This window comes from Hyla sarda, chromosome 11, assembly GCF_029499605.1.
Source record: "Hyla sarda isolate aHylSar1 chromosome 11, aHylSar1.hap1, whole genome shotgun sequence".
In the NCBI taxonomy this organism is placed as follows: Eukaryota; Metazoa; Chordata; class Amphibia; order Anura; family Hylidae; genus Hyla; species Hyla sarda.
In genome coordinates this window covers 18759852-18778370 of record NC_079199.1, presented here as the reverse complement: position 1 = coordinate 18778370, position 18519 = coordinate 18759852, and the positions used below count along the sequence as shown (strand labels likewise).

The window sequence follows — 18519 nt, the reverse complement described above, 5'->3', positions numbered from 1 at the left end:
CAGGTGTCATTAGAGAGCAGTTAGACAGAAAATAACAACTCAACTTCAGCAGCTCATAAGTACTGAAAGGATTAAGATTTTTTTAATAGAAGTAATTTACAAATCTGCATAACTTTCTGGAGCCAGTTGATATATATATAAAAAAAAAAATCCTGGATAACCCCTTTAATACTGCGGTGCCCTCAATTTGCTAGAGATGTAATGAAGCCAGAGGAACCTAGTTTCATATGGGATTCTCCTGATATTCGGGAAGTTAAATCCCACTCTCCCCTCAATCTTACCTATCGAGTCTTTTCCCAGCTAATCTCAGGAATCACTTCATGGTTCTACTTATACATATCTTCATGGCAGCTAGATGCCTTGTTGCGTCCGCCGGCGCTGACACTCTCTATACTGTACGGTATCCCAATGCTGTATTCCTATGCCCGGGCTGCAAAAGGTTAACATAATAAAACTAAAGCATGTTCCGACGTCGGCCTTACGCTGGGGACGTGAACGTCGGACAGCCGTCAGCCTATCACCGGTCGCAGCGATGTTCCGCCTCGGCCGGTGATAGGCTGAGCCCACTGTCATGTAAGAAGCCGGCTCCTTACATGACAGTGGGCTCAGCCTATCACCGGCCGAGGCGGAACATCGCTGCGGCCGGTCATAGGCTGACGGCTCTCCGACGTTCCATTCCCTGGGAAGCAAGTCCGGACCGACGGGGAAGGTGAGTTTAAGTTTATTTTGTTTACCTTTTGCAGCCCGGGCATAGAGATACAGTATAGATCAGTGACTGCAAACAAAGAAGTGTATAGTCCAGCTCACTCCCTCAGCCCGTCGCGCCAGGACCGGCGTGGGCAACGCCGACTGGAATTGACAAGAAAAAGCAGAATGTCCAGCGCGAATGAAAAGGAACTGGATGTTTATTCCAATAGCCAAAAAGACACGTAGAACATGACAAGGTGACGCGTTTCGGTCCTAAGGTTGGACCTTAGGTCCAACCTTAGGACCGAAACGCGTCACCTTGTCATGTTCTACGTGTCTTTTTGGCTATTGGAATAAACATCCAGTTCCTTTTCATTCGCGCTGGACAGTATAGATCAGTGGATTGCAATCTGCGGACCTCCAGATGTTGCGAAACTACAACTCCCAGCATGCCCGGACAGCCAACGGCTGTCCGGGCATGCTGAGAGTTGTAGTTTTGCAACATCTGGAGGTTGAAGACCACTGGGAATAGAGTGTCAGCGCCGGCGGCCGCAACAGGAGGAAGAGGAGGGCAGCGCTTGCGGGTGATATGCGAGTAGTAGCGCTGGGCTGATAATTAATTGGGGGGGGGGGGGGTGCAGAACAGCGCTCACGGGTCACATATGATTAGTTCCCCGGTGGGGACAGCGCAGCGCTGGGCTGATCATTCATTCCCGAGGGGGAGGGGCCAAACCGGTATTGCGGTATGGGTTAAAATTCATATCGTGCAGCACAAATATGTCGGTATTCGGTATGAACCGGTATACCGCCCAGCACTAATATGGATTATCACTGCCCTGCTGAATGACATATCAATTATCATGCAATCTGGGCATTTTGAGGTGACTTTTGGAATACTACCTACCACTCACTGTTGTCCTATCTTTATACCCACTCTTCTTGAAGCCTGTAGTCTAATGACTCTATTCCTCATGTTTGTCTTTTCTTCCTCCATGCGTTTGTCTACCTCAGATATGTATTTATAATTGGGTTATCCAGGGGAGGGTATTTATCATTTTTCCCACTTATCATATAAAGGCTATATAAAAAAAAAAAACACCTTTACTTACCTCCAGCATTCCCACTGTGCCTCTGGTGTCCCATTTTTGTCCCTGGCTGTGATCCCCCTTCCTCTCAGAAATGGTGATGCCTGGGCCTGGAGTGGCATCGGGGGCCCAGAGGGTCACACCAGACTACTGGCCAAAGCGATGTCCTACCTCGGCCATTGATTAGATTAGCGTCAGTGTGATCCTCTGGGCCCCGACATCACGACTTCTGATAGGAAGAGGATCGCTGCCTGGAACAAGAGTGGGGCACCAGAGGCAGTGCTGGAGTTAAAGGGGTACTCCGCTGCTCAGCGTTTGGAACAAACTGTTCCGAACACTGGAGCTCGTGACATCATAGCCCCGCTCGTCATGACATCACACCCTGCCCCCTCAATGCAAGTCTATGGAAGGGGGCGTGACAGCTGTCACGCCCCCTCCTATAGACTTGTATTGAGGGGGTGGGGGCGTGACATCATAAGGGGGTGGGGCTAAAATGTCACAAGCTCCTGGCACCGGCTCCAGCATTCGGAACAGTTTGTTCCAAATGCTGAGCAGCGGAGTACTCCTTTAAGTAAAGTTTATTTTTTATTTTTTTTTATGCTGATCAATAGGAATAGTTATAACCCCCTACCCCTTTTCCGCTGGATAACCCTTTTTTAAGGCTTGTTCACACAGAGAAAATCCAGCAAGGGAAGTTTCCTTGCTGAATTTCTTAGTGGATTTGTGTCATTCCAAATGATCCGGAATTGGCACATATGTACATGGCAATTTGCCGCCATTGACAAATTGGACTTCTCTGGTGTATTCCACGGGAAGACTGAACATGCTGCCGTGTTGCAAAAACTTAGTGTGAATGCACCCTTATAAAAGTCCGCCAAGTTCAGCTATAATCCTACTGTGTTGATCCTTATGGAGACTGAGGATGCCAACTGTGCCCTAAATATTCCTTCCTGAGCATATGATACAAACCCTGCACAGTAACATGGAGACTGCTAAAATCCATTGCATGCTGCAGCTCACAATCAAGTGCGGTACAACGGATACCGACTGTTGCAAAACTACAACTCTCAGCAGGTCTCGGCATGCAGGGAATTGTAGTTTCGCCATAGCTGGAGATAAATAAATCCTTGGAAGCCTTTTGGGCGCACAAAGACACCAGTACAGAAAGACAGACAACTGCTTCAGGAAAAATTATAGCAAAAAAATAAATAAATAAAAAACATAAAAACTTTAAGATGTAGTATAAGAGAGGCCTCTAATATGATCTGACATCCAAAATCCTTGGCTGCTGCCGCTGATGGGTGCGATGCATTTCTAATACTATGGGCGGCAATGGAATTTGATGTTGCTAGGAGCCAATGCGGCATCCAATAATGCACAGCAAGTAACCCTGGTCTATGGCAAAGTCCACATTCCTGGCACAATGCCCACGTCACACTCCATACTGTACACACACACACAGAGCCCGACCGATGCCGAAAACATCATTTCTTCACTATTATACAGAAAACATCTGCCTATTAAGGCACTTTAATGATCGCCATGACACATCAGTTGGCACCTCCCCGATATCCTGAGGGTCCCCATTTTCCATGACAAGGTTCCTACATAGGAACGATGATTCTTCCATAGAAAATAAGTATGGGGAGTGATGGAAAGCGATGAGTAAGAGCACAGGAAACACAATTTATGGCTCAACGTCTTACTGCAAACTACACTGTAAGTTATTACTTAGATTTTAGAAGAAAAGGTTTTTCCTAAATTCACTTGAATGGAGAAAGTAGCCCATGGAATCCATTGCAACTGGTTGGGGCCGATTATCTGCAGAATACCTTTCAATATGATGGAACAAAACTTGTCTATTCCGGTGTTTCCCAACCAGAGTGCCTCCAGCTCCGGGCATGCTGGGAGTTGCAGTTTTGCAACTGCTGAAGACACACTGTTTGGGAAACACTGAGCCGACTGATTTTCCTCACGTACTCCCTAGTAGCAGTGGTTAGGAGCCAGCACAGAAGTTATTCTGTTCTGCACGTGATCAGCCGGAACGCCATTCCAGACAATCAGACATTTTATCAAAGAAGATCACAGCAATACCCCAGGTCTGGGGTCAAAATTGTTTTTTTTTTATTATTTTTTTATTTTATTTTTTAATCGACCATTTTTCTGTCATACCTGCACATTCAGTTCAGCCAAGCGTGCATGATAGTTGGCTGTTCCCACTGGAATCGTCAGACTTTGCTTTTGTGTACGGGCACCTAAAAGGGCTTTTTCTATCATAAAGTGATGGCATTTCACAAGAATATATCATCGCTTAGTTATTGGCGAGGGTCAAGCTCTGGAGGATAAAAATGATGCCGTAAAGGTGTAGTGCCATGTCCACTTCTGAGCTTTTTCCTTTAGAGATGAGCGAACTTACAGTAAATTCGATTCGTCACGAACTTCTCGGCTCGGCAGTTGATTACTTTTCCTGCGTAAATTAGTTCAGCCTTCAGGTGCTCCGGTGGGCTGGAAAAGGTGGATACAGTCCTAGGAAAGAGTCTCCTAGGACTGTATCCACCTTTTCCAGCCCACCGGAGCACCTGAAAGCTGAACTAATTTACGCAGGAAAAGTCATCAACTGCCGAGCCGAGAAGTTTGTGACGAATCGAATTTATTGTAAGTTCGCTCATCTCTAGTCATCATCATCTAATTTGGGAAAGTACAGCTTTGTATTAATCTTTAATAAAACACTAATATTTATCTTGTTGTTGCTTGAAGAGTACTTCTCGGCTATTCCTTTTTGATGGTTTCCCGATAACCCTGTTTATATTAATTTATATATTCTCTTATGGACTGTCATGTTTATATTAAGCAAGAGAAACATGTAGGGACCAGGAACCAACTAGGATCATAATTGGCGGTATACATATATCTGTACTGTAGTGATAATGCACTATTGATCCAGTATATGGAGCACTGATAGAACATCTCTATGGGGGAGATCATCAAAACCTGGACAGAGGAAAAAGCGACCAGATCGCCGCTTTCATTTTTGAAAAAGCCTATGAAAAATAAAAATGGTTTGGTTGCTCTGGGCAACTGGTCAATCTTTTACTATATGTTTACATTTCCTTATAAGCTGTTTTTGTTTTATCCCATACTATATAGCAGGACAGGGTATGCCACCGTTATTGGACCCTATCGAGGCTGGGTTCTCACACCACATTTTTGCCATACTGTTTTCAATCAAAATCTTATGGCAAAAAAAAACAAAAAAACGGATGGAACCGTATGGGAAAAAGTAAACCGTATGCGTTTTTAAACGGTATACTGTTTTTGAAAGTGCATAAGGTTCCGTCCGTTTTTATAAAAAAATAATAATAAGTTTTGGGAAATTTTGGCCATTTTTAACGGGAGGGGTGTTGGGTGGGGACTTTAGGATGCAAATGCGCATGTGCAAAGTAAAAACCTTATACGGTTTACCGCATGGAACAGAATACATGTGCGTTTCCCATTGACATCCATGTTTAAAAAAAAAAGTATGCGGTTGCACTACTTTTTTTTTTTAAACAAGAGACAACACAGTATGGCAAAAACGTGGTGTGACACTGCAAAAAAGGTAGGGACAGAAGGGTAGAGGTGATAATGATAGGGTGCAAAATTACCCCCTCTCCCCCATTCATCTATTTATTTACTAATTTGAGGGCATACTTATGTGTCTTTGTTGTGCTACATCTAGATTTTTTTTATTGGCACAAATAAAAGTTATGTTTTATAAGCAAATATACTACATGTGGTCATGATTTTGTGACTTTTTGAAAACTTGACCCTTCAGACCAGTTATCTGTGGTTGGTTATTTACTCCATTCAATGAATTAAAAAAAAATTACAACTCCCAGCATGCTTTGAGCTGTAGTTTTGCAACATCTAAGCGTCCTCTGACCTAAAGCAAAGGGGTCACCATAATATTCCTAACTAATGCCGAGTGCCGCCCACCTCTTAATCCCTTCATATCCATACACATTAGTTTTATGAACCTCAATTTTATAAGTTAAAAAAATAAAAAAATCAAATTGCATCAAAAGTCAAGGGTAACCTCCACGTATCCTACAGATGGGGAGATAATACTCTGGCTGGGGGTACGTTCACACATACGTATTTTGCTGCAGATTTTATTTTCTAATGGAAGGTCAATGATAAAACGGGACGGATTTTACTTTTGAATCCTAAAGTTTCCATTGTTGATGCGCAGCATTGGAGGTGTGTAAGAGCTTGTTCACATTACTGCCGTGCTACACTTAAAGGGGTACTCCAGTGGAAAACTTTTTTATTTATTTTTTATTTTTTTTTAAATCAACTGGTGGCACAAAGTTAAACGGATTTGTAAATGACCTCTATTAAAAAATCTTTACCCTTCCAGTACTTTTTAGCAGCTGTATGCTACAGTCGAAGTTCTATTCTTTTTGAATTTCTTTTCTGTCTGACCACAGTGCTCTCTGCTGACACCTGATGCCCGTATCAGGAACTGTCCAGAGCAGGAGAAAAATCCCCATTGCAAACCTTTGCTGCTCTGGACAGTTCCTGCCACGGACAGATGTGTCAGCAGAGAGCACTGTGGACGAGACAAAAACAAAAAAATTTAAAAAAAAGAAAAGAATTTCCTCTGTAGCATACAGCTGGCAAAAAGTACTGGAAGGGTAAAGATTTTTTTTTTTAATAGAAGTCATTTACAAATCTGTTTAAAGTGGTACTCCGGTGGGAAACATTTTTTTTAAATGAACTGGTGCCAGAAAGTAAAATTTAAAATAAATTCTAAAAATTAAGATTTTCCTCTGTAGCAAACAGCTGCTATAACATACTGAAAGGATTAAGATTTTTTTAATAGAAGTAATTTAGAAATCTGTTTAACTTTCTGGCACCAGTTCATGTTAAAAAAAAAAATTTAAAAAAAAAAAAAAAAAAAAAAAAAAAACCTTCCACCGGAGTACCGCATTAACTTACTAGCGCCAGTTGATTTAAAAAAAATGTTTTCCCCCGGAGTACCCCTTTAACGGTTTGCCAGTCCGTCAGAAGCTGAGCGGTGAAAATAAAAGGGCAAGTCCTTTATTCTTTCTCAGCTCACCTACTGTAAAATACTGGACACCTGACGGACCCCATTCAAGTCGACGGGATCTGTCAGGACCCGGCGTCCTCAGCTGTGCTCCGACCCATTCAGGGTCTGTTCAGCACAAAAAAAAAAAATAAATAAATAAATAAATTCTGAACCTTGCCTTAGCCATTATAGGAAAACTGCTATGACAGTGGTCCCCAAACTGAGGACCTCCAGATATTGCAAAACTACAACTCCCAGCATGCCCTGTAGTTTTGCAATACCTAGGAGGTCCGCACTTTGAAAGCCACGGTCACAGGATGATTGCAGTGTCCAGGTCCAGGCTGCGGTTTCTGTTACCTGATGTATACTTGTAAGGCTGGGTTCACACCACGTTTTTCAAATACGGTAACCGTATACGGTTTTCCGCCAAAAAACATATACGACCGTATCCGAAACCGTATGCATAGAGAATGCATTGTAAACCGTATTCCAAATGTTGTGTGCGGTTGCGTCCGTTTTGCCTCGGATACGGTTTTGCCGATTTTTCAACCGTAGGCAAAAACGCTGTCGACCACGTTTTTGCCTCCGGTTCGAAAACCGTATGAGGTTCTTTTAACATTGTTGTCTATGAGAACCGCACACAGAATTTCAGAATACGGTTGCAAACGGTATTTTTAATCCGTTTTTGGAGTTGACACATGCGCAGATTGGAATTTCAATAGAACAATAGTAACTTTATTAAATTGCTGGAAAACTAATTCCAACAAAATAGCAAAACCTGATGCAAACGGATAGAACCGTACGGGGAAAAACCGTATACGTTTTAATTTGGAGTCATACGGTTGTATAAGGTTGCATACGGTTTTTGCCATACGTTTTTTAGCGGAAAACCGTATACGGTAACCGTATTTGAAAAACGTGGTGTGAACCCAGCCTAACTCAGTAAGTTAAGTGCACAGCGTACAGAATTTTTTTCTCCAGATTGTTTTTCCAGACACGTCGAACAAGTTTTTAACTCTTCGGGCGCTCCTGAGAAAGTGCATGCAAACTGCGAGGCCTATGCATTCCAACTGAGCAGCAGAGATCCTGACACGAAATGACTGGGTAGGGAAGAGCGCCTCTGGAAGTATCTGGCCTGATCACTAATAGCCTTTTATTAGGTGACTCTTTCATGCAGAAAGAAGCTGCAGGGCATCTCGCCAGTGTATAGACTACGGGGTTTCTTGCAGCGGCCCAGCATGGATCACATCAAGTAGAAGAGGGAAATGCTCATAATGCAATTTTGCATCAGAGGCGCATCCTCATTCTGCCTATTCTTAGGACATGAGGGGTTAATTTTAATGGAAGCCCAAAACATGGTTTACATTTAGAGCAGTGTTTCCCAATCAATGTGCCTCCAGCTGTTGCCAAGCTACAACCCCCAGCATGCTGGGAGTTTTTGATTTGCAACAGCTGGAGGCACCCTGGTTGGAAACCCCTGATTTCGAGGGAATATTAAAGGGGCAGCACGACCCCGATCTATGACGTAGCAATCACCATCCTTAGGCTCTTCAGCTGTTGCCAAACTATAACTCCCAGCATGGCCCCGAAAGCCCAAGTTGTAACTTTGCGACACAGATATACGGCCTACCCAACTTTGTAGGTCTCCAGCTGTTGTAAAAACTATAACTACCAGCAGGGGGCATGATGGGAGTTGTAGTGACACAGATATAAGATTGACTGTATTATGTGCCAGTTGTTGTAAAGCTCAAAGACCCAGCATGCCTTGCTAGCCAAGAAAAGGCAGGGCATGCTGGGAGTTGTAGTGATGTAATAGCTAGGAAGTTATAACTAGTATATGGCCTTCTCAATTTTCAAGAGACAGTAAAACTTCAGGTAGTTGCCGGGACATGCTGGGAGTTGTAGTGCCACAAGCTGCATTCCCTCTTCTATGTACGTGTCCCCCAGATGGCAGTGCCAGCCGGAGCCCCGGGCCCACTTACCTTGTACACGTCCCCATAGGTGCCGCTGCCGACCCTCTGGATAAGCTCGAAGTCCTGCTGCGGGTTCTTGCGGAGGATTTCGGCGCTGGGCCGGCTCAGGGAGGGCTCCATACTCCGGGGCTGTGGGGTGTAGTCAGGCCTCAGTGCTCTGGGGTGGCACAGCGGAGGTGGGCGCTGGGGGAGGCCGGGCACGCTGCCATGTTCTAGGGAGAGCACAGACAATAAGGCGGAATGTGGAGAGCTGAGAGGCCGATACTGAGCTATACAGAGCCGCGGCTGTACCTCCCGGACACACGGGGAGGAGAGAAGCCTGAGCCCGCCCACCCCGGGGCCTCACCCGCCTCACCCTCACCACGGGGCACCCGACACCCACTGCCGGGAGAGGACCGCACCGCACCAATCCTGGGGTCACACCAACACCCCAGTGTTATCCTATATACAGACCCTCACACACTGTGACCCCAACACCCCAGTGTTATCCTATATACAGACCCTCACACACTGTGACCCCAATGTTATCCTATATACAGACCCTCACACACTGTGACCCCAACACCCCAGTGTTATCCTATATACAGACCCTCACACACTGTGACCCCAACACCCCAGTGTTATCCTATATATAGACCCTCACACACTGTGACCCCAACACCCCAGTGTTATCCTATATACAGACCCTCACACACTGTGACCAACACCCCAGTGTTATCCTATATATAGACCCTCACACAGTGACCCCAACACCCCAGTGTTATCCTATATACAGACCCTCACACACTGTGACCAACACCCCAGTGTTATCCTATATACAGACCCTCACACACTGTGACCCCAACACCCCAGTGTTATCCTATATACAGACCCTCACACACTGTGACCAACACCCCAGTGTTATCCTATATACAGACCCTCACACAGTGACCCGAACACCCCAGTGTTATCCTATATACAGACCCTCACACACTGTGACCCCCAACACCCCAGTGTTATCCTATATACAGACCCTCACACACTGTGACCCCAACACCCCAGTGTTATCCTATATACAGACCCTCACACACGGTGACCCCAATGTTATCCTATATACAGACCCTCACACACTGTGACCCCAATACCCCAATGTTATCCTATATACAGACCCTCACACACTGTGACCCCAACACCCCAGTGTTATCCTATATACAGACCCTCACACACTGTGACCCCAACACCCCAGTGTTATCCTATATACAGACCCTCACACACGGTGACCCCAATGTTATCCTATATACAGACCCTCACACACTGTGACCCCAATACCCCAATGTTATCCTATATACAGACCCTCACACACGGTGACCCCAATACCCCAATGTTATCCTATATACAGACCCTCACACATGGTGACCCCAATACCCCAATGTTATCCTATATACAGACCCTCACACACTGTGACCCCAATACCCCAATGTTATCCTATATACAGACCCTCACATACTGCGACCCCAACACCCCAGCATTATCCTATATACATCTATAATCCAAAATTCTCCAAAGGATTCCCAGGGTTGCAATGTATACCAATTACCTTTTGGGCCTTAGCCCAGCTGGGACTGAATCCCTATTTCTCACATAAAAAATACATTCTTGTATACCCTATTTGTTCATATATACAGTGATATAGACATTTTTAAATACAAAGGGGAGAAAAGATCCTTTTCTGAGTGACTGTATTTGTCCACTCCTTTATATTGGGGATTTATTGCAGCATAACCATAATTCTGAAAAGTTCCTATCCCAACTGTCAACGCAGTTATTTTGGGTATAACCCTAATTGATGTTCATATTTAGATTGGTATGCCATTGTATCTCCCTATTAGGATTTGTCCTCAATGCTTATTAAAATTGCGCTGGGAATACCAGCTTTGTCAAGGGTCGAGGTATCACTGGCGCTACACGGTGATGTGTCTGTCACGCCAGTGATACCTCCACTCTTGACAAAGCTGTTTTTCCCAGTGAAACATCTGGGGGGGGGGGGGGGGGGGGGGTTGTAATGGGGGTACACGTGTACCTGTCAGATCCCACACATAAAGAAAATATGTTACTCAACACCTAATCCTGACCATGTACATCTAATTATCACTTATATTTATTATAAAAATACCTCTTTTCATTAGCTCATAGTGTTAGAAATGCTCTCAGGGGAAGGCGGCATGTCCCTCCCATGTCCATGAGTCATCTCTTGTCCATGACTCATGGACAAGCTGCTGCTGCAGAACTGGCTAGTACCCAGTATGGGGCGCCCTAGTAGTGGGATTTTCAATAGCCGTTTTCTTTATTAAATATTCAAAAAAAATTAAACAACCATATTACAAAAGGTCTTTAATTTTCATCAATAACAACATATAAAAAGTTTTTGGATCTGACAGTGCCCATTTAAGCTGAAGATTTCTGACACACATTTTCTTAAAAAAACCCACAATGGATATGGCTAAAGGCGCCCGTTTGTAGAAAGTAGACCCAGCACTCACCAGATGTTTATTGTTCCATGTTCAAGACATCAGTGGTACAGGTACAGGACATGTTTTGGCAATGGCTGCCTTTCTTAGCTGCTGGGTCTACTGTCTACATATACCGTGAGTTTTTCCACCAAGTGTGCCAGCATCCACAGAGCTGACCTATCATCTCAACCTAAGGCCTTCATACACATTATACGTGTCCCCATCAATATCTGGGGGTCTGGACGACTGTTTTGCAAAACTGATAATTCATTAATGTTTGATCAGTGGGGCTCTGACCTTTAGGACACCTGTCAATCAACACAATAAAGGATTATGGCTTCATTGTGTACACAGGCGCAGTGTCTCATCCATATGGATGCTCGTGAATGGTATTGTAGCCCGTCTTGTTTATTTGCACCCTACCAGTCAATCATTCATTACTCATTCTAAGGACTGGCCATTATTGTAATAGGATCCTCTGATGCGGAATCCAAGAGGCTACAGTGTGGCAACAATGCAGCTGACAAGCATGAAACAGTGGTCTCCAAACTGTTGGCTGTCCGGGCATGCTGGGAGTTGTATTTTTGCACATTGCAACATCTGAAGGGCCTTTCCTGGGAAAATTGGTTGTTTTATTTCCTTTAAAAAATGTATTCTACCAGCCACTCTTTCTGGTGATTGACACACAGGGCTTGTCTTCCCACAACAGTCTTGTGTTGCAAGCCTGCACATGCGCAGTCAATGTTTTTTTACGGTTTATGCGCAGTGAGTAGGCAAGTGATTCTGAACCCCTCTGATTCAATGCGCATGCGTCGCAATAGCCAGAGATTTCACTCCCTGCCTCTAGCAATAGCTCTTCTCTGTACAATACAAAGTCGGCGCATGCGCGGGCTAAATACGACAGACGAGCCCTGTGTGTCAATCACCAGGAGGAGCAAGTAATGATGTCAGCGGTGAAAGGCATTGCAGTCTTGGGGCACAGTGGACAGATTAAAACTTTTTTTTTCTTTCTTTTTTAATTTAAATGGAAATAAAGCCACCAAATTTCTGAAGAAAGGTATGCCAGGCATATGATTGTTAACCCCTACTGCAATGTGTCTCCAACATAATATGGTGATGCTTAGCTCCACAAATAAAATCAAATACAGCCCGAACTCAGTCACATGACTTTCATACTCAGGCTGTCTGAGCATGATGGGAGATGTAGTTTTGCAACAGCTGGAGGACAAAGATTACAAAACATTGCTTTAGTGTCTAGGCCTCCAATCTGTGGCCCTCCAGCTGTTGCAAAACTACAACTCCCAGCATGTCTGGGCATACTGGGAGTTGTAGTTTTGCAATAGTTGAAGTGCCACAGGTTGGAGAACACTGCTTTAGTATTCACAATCATTATATTAATGTCCCTGACATCTGTATTTTTTTATCCAATGGCCAAATTCTTACATTTAAATAACTCGAACTTTATTAAAAAGTAAAAGTTCCTCTTTAGAACAGCTGTAGAAGTCACTTGTCCCACTGTCCACGTTGGCTAACTCCCCCTATCTATATTCAGTGACGTCACGGCAGGAAGTTGCTGTATAATCTCATTATTAGGGAACAGGTTCCTTGCCCACTAATATCATGGCCGCGTTACAAAAAAAAAAACTACGTAAAAAGTCACGAGCGTGGGTGACGTCACCACGCTGCCTGGTTCCAGTTTCGATGAATCACTCGCTCACGTGAGACACTTTCCACTCCCCCCAATCACGAGTTCTGTGCTTTGCTTTATAATCGCAATAAAGCTAGAATGAAAAAAAAAAAAAACTATGCCACGCCCATTTTTACGTTAGGATCGCTCTGTTTCTAAGCTGCCGTGTAATTGGCTATAGAGGGCGCGTTATCTTTCATTATAAAGGGCTGTTTAGAGATATAGAGAGATACCACCGTAACCCATATCGGGTCCGCTATGAAATGACCGGAGGTGGTTGCGTTTTGTTATCTTGACACGATGCCAATAGCCGCCGATAAACGGTTTTGTAATGGTTATATCGCCATCTGATGGTCAAACACTGGTATTACAGCTCTGCCTTTTATAGAAGACAGGGTGTCCTAGACAGAGCAGTTCAACCCCCCAAATGTGAGCTAGAACTACTATTACCAGCATCCTTTTGTTTGTCAAAAGCACAAAACAAACCTATTCAAATAATTCCTGTCGGAAATCCTGTCAGCCTCTCAACGACAGTTGTGACCACCATTGACGGCACAACTGTCTTTGTTGCCGATAGCAACCAATCATAGCACAACTTTCAGTTCTTAAAGGGACCCTGTCAAATCTAAAACACCCCATAAACGAAAGCAGCATGGTTTTGGCTGTATGCATTCATTGGAATGTGGGAACGTGGCCTTAGAGCACTAATTTCTAACCGGTAACTCTCTAGCTACAGCTCAAAGCGAGCCCAGTCAGCCAGTGCGTTTTTTGGTTTGAAAAAAACACAAGAAAAAAACGCCAGTGCAATTTCCTGCGTCTGGCGTTTTTTCTGGTGTTTTCTTCATTTGTGTGGAAATTGCATTTTTGTCCCCTTTGGCGTTTTTTTTTTTGGTACCCAAAATTTGTTGGGTACCAAAAAAAAAAAAAAAGGATGCAATAGTGATGGAAAAAAAATGTATTTAACGAAATGTATATTTTTTATAACAAAATTTAAATACATTTTTAATAAAGTGTGTTTTACTTTTTTTTTCTCTCTTTTGTGAAATTTTTTAGGTAGCACTACTACTCCCAGCATGGAACACACTGTTCCATGATGGGAGTAGTAGTACATGTACTAATAAACATATTGCCTGATACGATCGTCCATAATATAGCAGATATGCGGAGCGGCTCTATACAGCGCTCACATCTTCACTTTTCTTCGGCCAGTGATGTGAATAGAACATCACTCATTCATATTTTCCGCCCAGAGTGGGGATCGGCTGGACGGGCAATATGAATAGGTGTATATATCTATATATATATATATATATATATATATATATGTATATACACATATACGGCAGTGCAGAGGACCATAGAAGAGCGGCCGGTCGCATCTATACTTTATACAGGAGGATCACAACGGAACCCGGGGCGATCTGTCAATTAGTACAGGAACTACTACTCCCATCATGGAACAGTGTGTAGTAGTACCACCTAAAAAATAAAGAAGAAAAAAGTGAAAATCACACACACACTACATTTTTATTATTGACAGCTATATGTTTAGAGCCCTGCCCGTCCACATAAATTGATCCCTGTTTAAAAATTTATAAAAATTTATTAAAAAAATATACATTTTGTATTTTTAACTACTGCATTTTTATTTTTTTTAATGGTACCCTACGAAATTTTATTAAAAAAGGTATCTCCATCACTTTTTTGGATCGCTAAAGTCCAAAAGAGAATAAAAACCGCCTGAAAAAACGCCAAAGTTGAAATCCACATGGCGTTTTTCTTTTCTTTTTTTTTTTACTCCCATAGACTTCAAGTAGAAACGTAGCCTAAGGGCTTGTTTTTGTTTTGCAGAATGAATTGTACCTTTTCATGTCATCCGTCATTTTACCAATGAACAAATTATTTGTAGGGTGGAATGGGCAAATTTTTTCTTTTTACATTTTGGTTTTCTAGGGTACAGTCCCATATTATATAGCAACTTAACCCACAGGGCATAAGGGGGCCCTCTGATTATGAATTCACCAAACCCCTGGGCCGCAGCCTGGGGTAAAACACCCCTATTTGAATACCCCTAATTTACCCCAGTAAATTACAAAAACAAATAGATATAGAAATTAACAACATAGCTCAAATTTCATATGCTTAAAGGGGTACTACCGTGCTGACAACTTATCCCCTATATAAAGGACAGGGGATAAGTTGCCTGATCGTGTGGGGTCCCGCCGCTGGGGACCCCCGCGATCTCGCACGCAGCACCCCGCTCTCATCAGGCCCCGGAGCAAACATCGCTCCGGGTCTGATGCCTGCCGATCACGGGGCCGGAGTATTGTGATGTCACGGCTCCGCCCCCATGTGTCGTGATGCTCCGCCCCTCAGCTGTCTCGCCCCCTGCCATAGACTTGCATTGAGGGGCAGAGCGTGACGTCACACGGGGGCGGAGCTGTGACGTCACGATCACCGGCCCCATCATCAGACCCGGAGCGGATGTTCGCTCCGGGGCCTGATGAGAGCGGGGTGCTGTGTGCGAGATCGCGGGGGTCCCCAGCGGTGGGACCCCGCGCGATCAGGCAACTTATCCCCTATCCTTTAGATAGGGGATAAGTTGTCAGCACGGTAGTACCCCTTTCATAACTACGAATTAACATTGGTAATTTTTATGTTAAACATTTAGTATCGTTACGCTAAATGATGTTATGACATAAACGATCATAAGTTTATATATATACATATATATATATATATATATATATATATGTAATACAACATTTTTACAACACATACATTACTTATAACATTGTCTTTTTATGGACGAATACATATTTGTTCTATACAGTGATCCCTCAACTTACAATGGCCTCAACATACAATAGTTTCAACATACAATGATCTTTTCTGGACCATTGTAACTTGAAACCAGACTCAACATACAATGTACAGACAGTCCAGATCTGTGAAATGTGTCAATGGCTGGAAGAACTGACCAATCAAAATGGGCATTTACTGGTAAAACCCTTGTATTACTGAAGCGTATGCACTGACTGATGTCTGGTATCGCCCCCTACAGTACAGAGAGGTATTACATGTTCTGTACACTTTACCTGTACCAGGGTTACCTGCTCCTTTGGACACCAGGTGAGGGCGGCTCCATGTTACTTTTTTTAGGACATTGTATGTACTGTACAGGACCCCGAAGAAGATCCTGTCCTCTACATAGACCAGTGTTTCCCAAGCCGGGTGCCCCCAGCTGTTGCAAAACTACAACTCCCAGCATGCCCGGACAGCCTTTGGCTGTCCGGGCATGCTGGGAGTTGTACTTTTGCAACAGCTGGAGGCTCCCTGCTTGGGAAACACTGACACAGACAGGATTTCCTTTTATCTATATTAGTTATCTACTTATTTTTCTTTAATTTTCACTTTTTCCAATTTTTGGATGATATTTTGGTGCCTTTAGAACCAATTACCAGGTTTCCATAGAGTTATGGTCTCAACATGCAATGGTTTCAACATACAATGGTCATCCTGGAACCAATTAATATTGTAACTTGAGGGACCACTGTATTACATTCCAAATAGCTTTTTGTCAAAGTGGGCACAAGGTTATGTCTCTTATGTTTATAGCTGTCTGTAGTAGCAACAGTTCTCGGGAGACGTTTTCGCAATATTTCTCGGAAATTAAAGGGGTGCTCCACTGGAATAATAAAAAATAAATAAATCAACTAGCGCCAGAAAGTTAAACAGATTTGTAAATTACTTATATTAAAAAAATATTAATCCTTCCAGTACTTATTAGCTGCTGTATGCTGCATAAGAAGTTATTTTCTTTTTAAATTTCCTTTCTGTCTGACCACAGTGCTCTCTGCTGACACCTCTGTCCGTATCAGGAACTGTCCAGAGCAGGAGAGGTTTGCTATGGGGGATTTGCTTCTACTCTGGACAGTTCCTAAAATGGACAGAGGTGTCAGCAGAGAGCACTGTGGTCAGACAGAAAATAAATTAAAAAATAAAAGAACTTCCTGTGGAGCATATAACAGCTGATAAGTAGTGGAAGGATTACGATTTTTAAATAGAAGTCATTTACAAATCTGTTTAACTTTCTGGCACCAGTGGATTTAGAAAAAAAAAAAAAACACACTTTCCAGTGGAGTACCCCTTTAATGACAACGTATCACCCACCGTCACTAATTTATCCGTCCCAAGGTGGCTGATGTGAGTTTATATGTGGATATTAGTTATTTAGATGTTGCAGAATAGTCCAATAGGCATAGAAAGGCATGAGCTGTACAGTCTGATGCAGTGTTTCCCAACCAGGGGGCCTCCAGCTGTTGCAAAACTACAACTCCCAGCATACCCGGACAGCCTTTGGCTGTCCGGGCATGCTGGGAGTTGTAGTTTTGCAACAGCAGGAGGCCCGCTGGTTGGGAAACACTGGTCTGATGCATGTCTTCTGTTGTGAATGATTGCACAGAGCTCTCCTGCCCACGTGACTGGTCCTCCTCCTCCTCCTCTCAGCATCCTCTCATCCTGCAGAAGGCAGCTGAGGCTCCATCACCAGACCCCTCACACCCTCCTGCTTCCTACAGCCTCACCCTGCCATGGCCCGAAATCGCAAAGAAAGGAACAGCTGGGGTAAGTATAACCTTTCTATCCTTTGGGGGCCTCTTTTCCCAGATTGCAAGGGATGCACAGAGAATCAGGTACACAGCAGTCCCTTCCCTGGGTGTGTTCCATTGTATTTTGCTGTGTGTCTCTGCGCTGTGCATAATACATGATGTGATTCTGGGTGTTTGAGAGAAGGAGGGGGTTACTGTCATAAGGAAGCTGTAGGGGGATGATGGGATAAAATGAGAACTGGATGCATAGTATATGCAAAAATGTCAAATATTATGTGCAAAGTCACTTAGGCGGGTCTACGCTGCAAGAGGTTCTGCAGCAGTCACTAACTAGCAAACCTAGTAAATGAATTAGTCGCTCATTACGGTACAATAAATGAATTAGTCGCTCATTACGGTACAATAAATGAATTAGTCGCTCATTACGGTACAATAAATGAATTAGTCGCTCATTACGGTACAATAAATGAATTAGTCGCTGATTACGGTACATGTTTAACATTAATTCTGCATCCAGTCCCAAGCTCCTGCCGATGAGATGTTCATGGTATCCTTATAGCATAGCCATAGACCAGCCACTAGTGTTAGTAAGTTGTCCTGCCCCCAGTAATAGCCTGTTATATCTGTATCTGGGAAAGCCTGACAACGAACAAGGCCACCATTACAGCTCCCACAGATATCGGCACCCAGCTTTCCTGGAACACCGGAACGTCAAATCTGCCTGTTATCACAACGATGCACAACCTGCTATGATATCACTACTCAACTAGGCAGGTTTTGAGGAAAACTTGTGTGAGCCGTATAGGCAGCCGCTTAGCTTTCCTAGAAACAGATATATCTAAGAAGAGATTAAATAGAATTTTATAGATGAATCACAGACCTATATTTTATCATGATTTTTATTATTAAAGAGGTTA

At 43.5% G+C, this 18519-nt stretch overlaps 2 protein-coding genes across 5 annotated transcripts in view; one reads left to right on the top strand and one right to left on the bottom strand.

Moving 5' to 3' along the window:
- Nucleotides 1-13651, bottom strand: part of MAP4K5 (mitogen-activated protein kinase kinase kinase kinase 5) — a 108110-nt gene extending 94459 nt beyond the window's left edge. The window contains exons 1-2 of one of the 4 annotated variants that reach the window (XM_056546651.1): nucleotides 13479-13651; nucleotides 8826-9028 (exon numbers count right to left, since the gene is read on the bottom strand). In XM_056546651.1, coding sequence (XP_056402626.1) covers nucleotides 8826-8936 — 111 coding nt within the window. In that variant the 5' untranslated portion in view covers nucleotides 8937-9028; nucleotides 13479-13651. Of the gene's footprint in view, nucleotides 1-8825; nucleotides 9029-12748; nucleotides 12891-13478 lie in introns of those variants that run through there. The other 3 variants (XM_056546649.1, XM_056546650.1, XM_056546652.1) reach the window with 3 other exon arrangements.
- Nucleotides 13129-18519, top strand: part of ATL1 (atlastin GTPase 1) — a 78336-nt gene continuing 72945 nt past the window's right edge. The window contains 2 exon segments of the mRNA XM_056546657.1: nucleotides 13129-13265; nucleotides 17458-17618. Of these exon segments, the coding sequence (XP_056402632.1) occupies nucleotides 17585-17618 (34 nt within the window). The 5' untranslated portion in view covers nucleotides 13129-13265; nucleotides 17458-17584.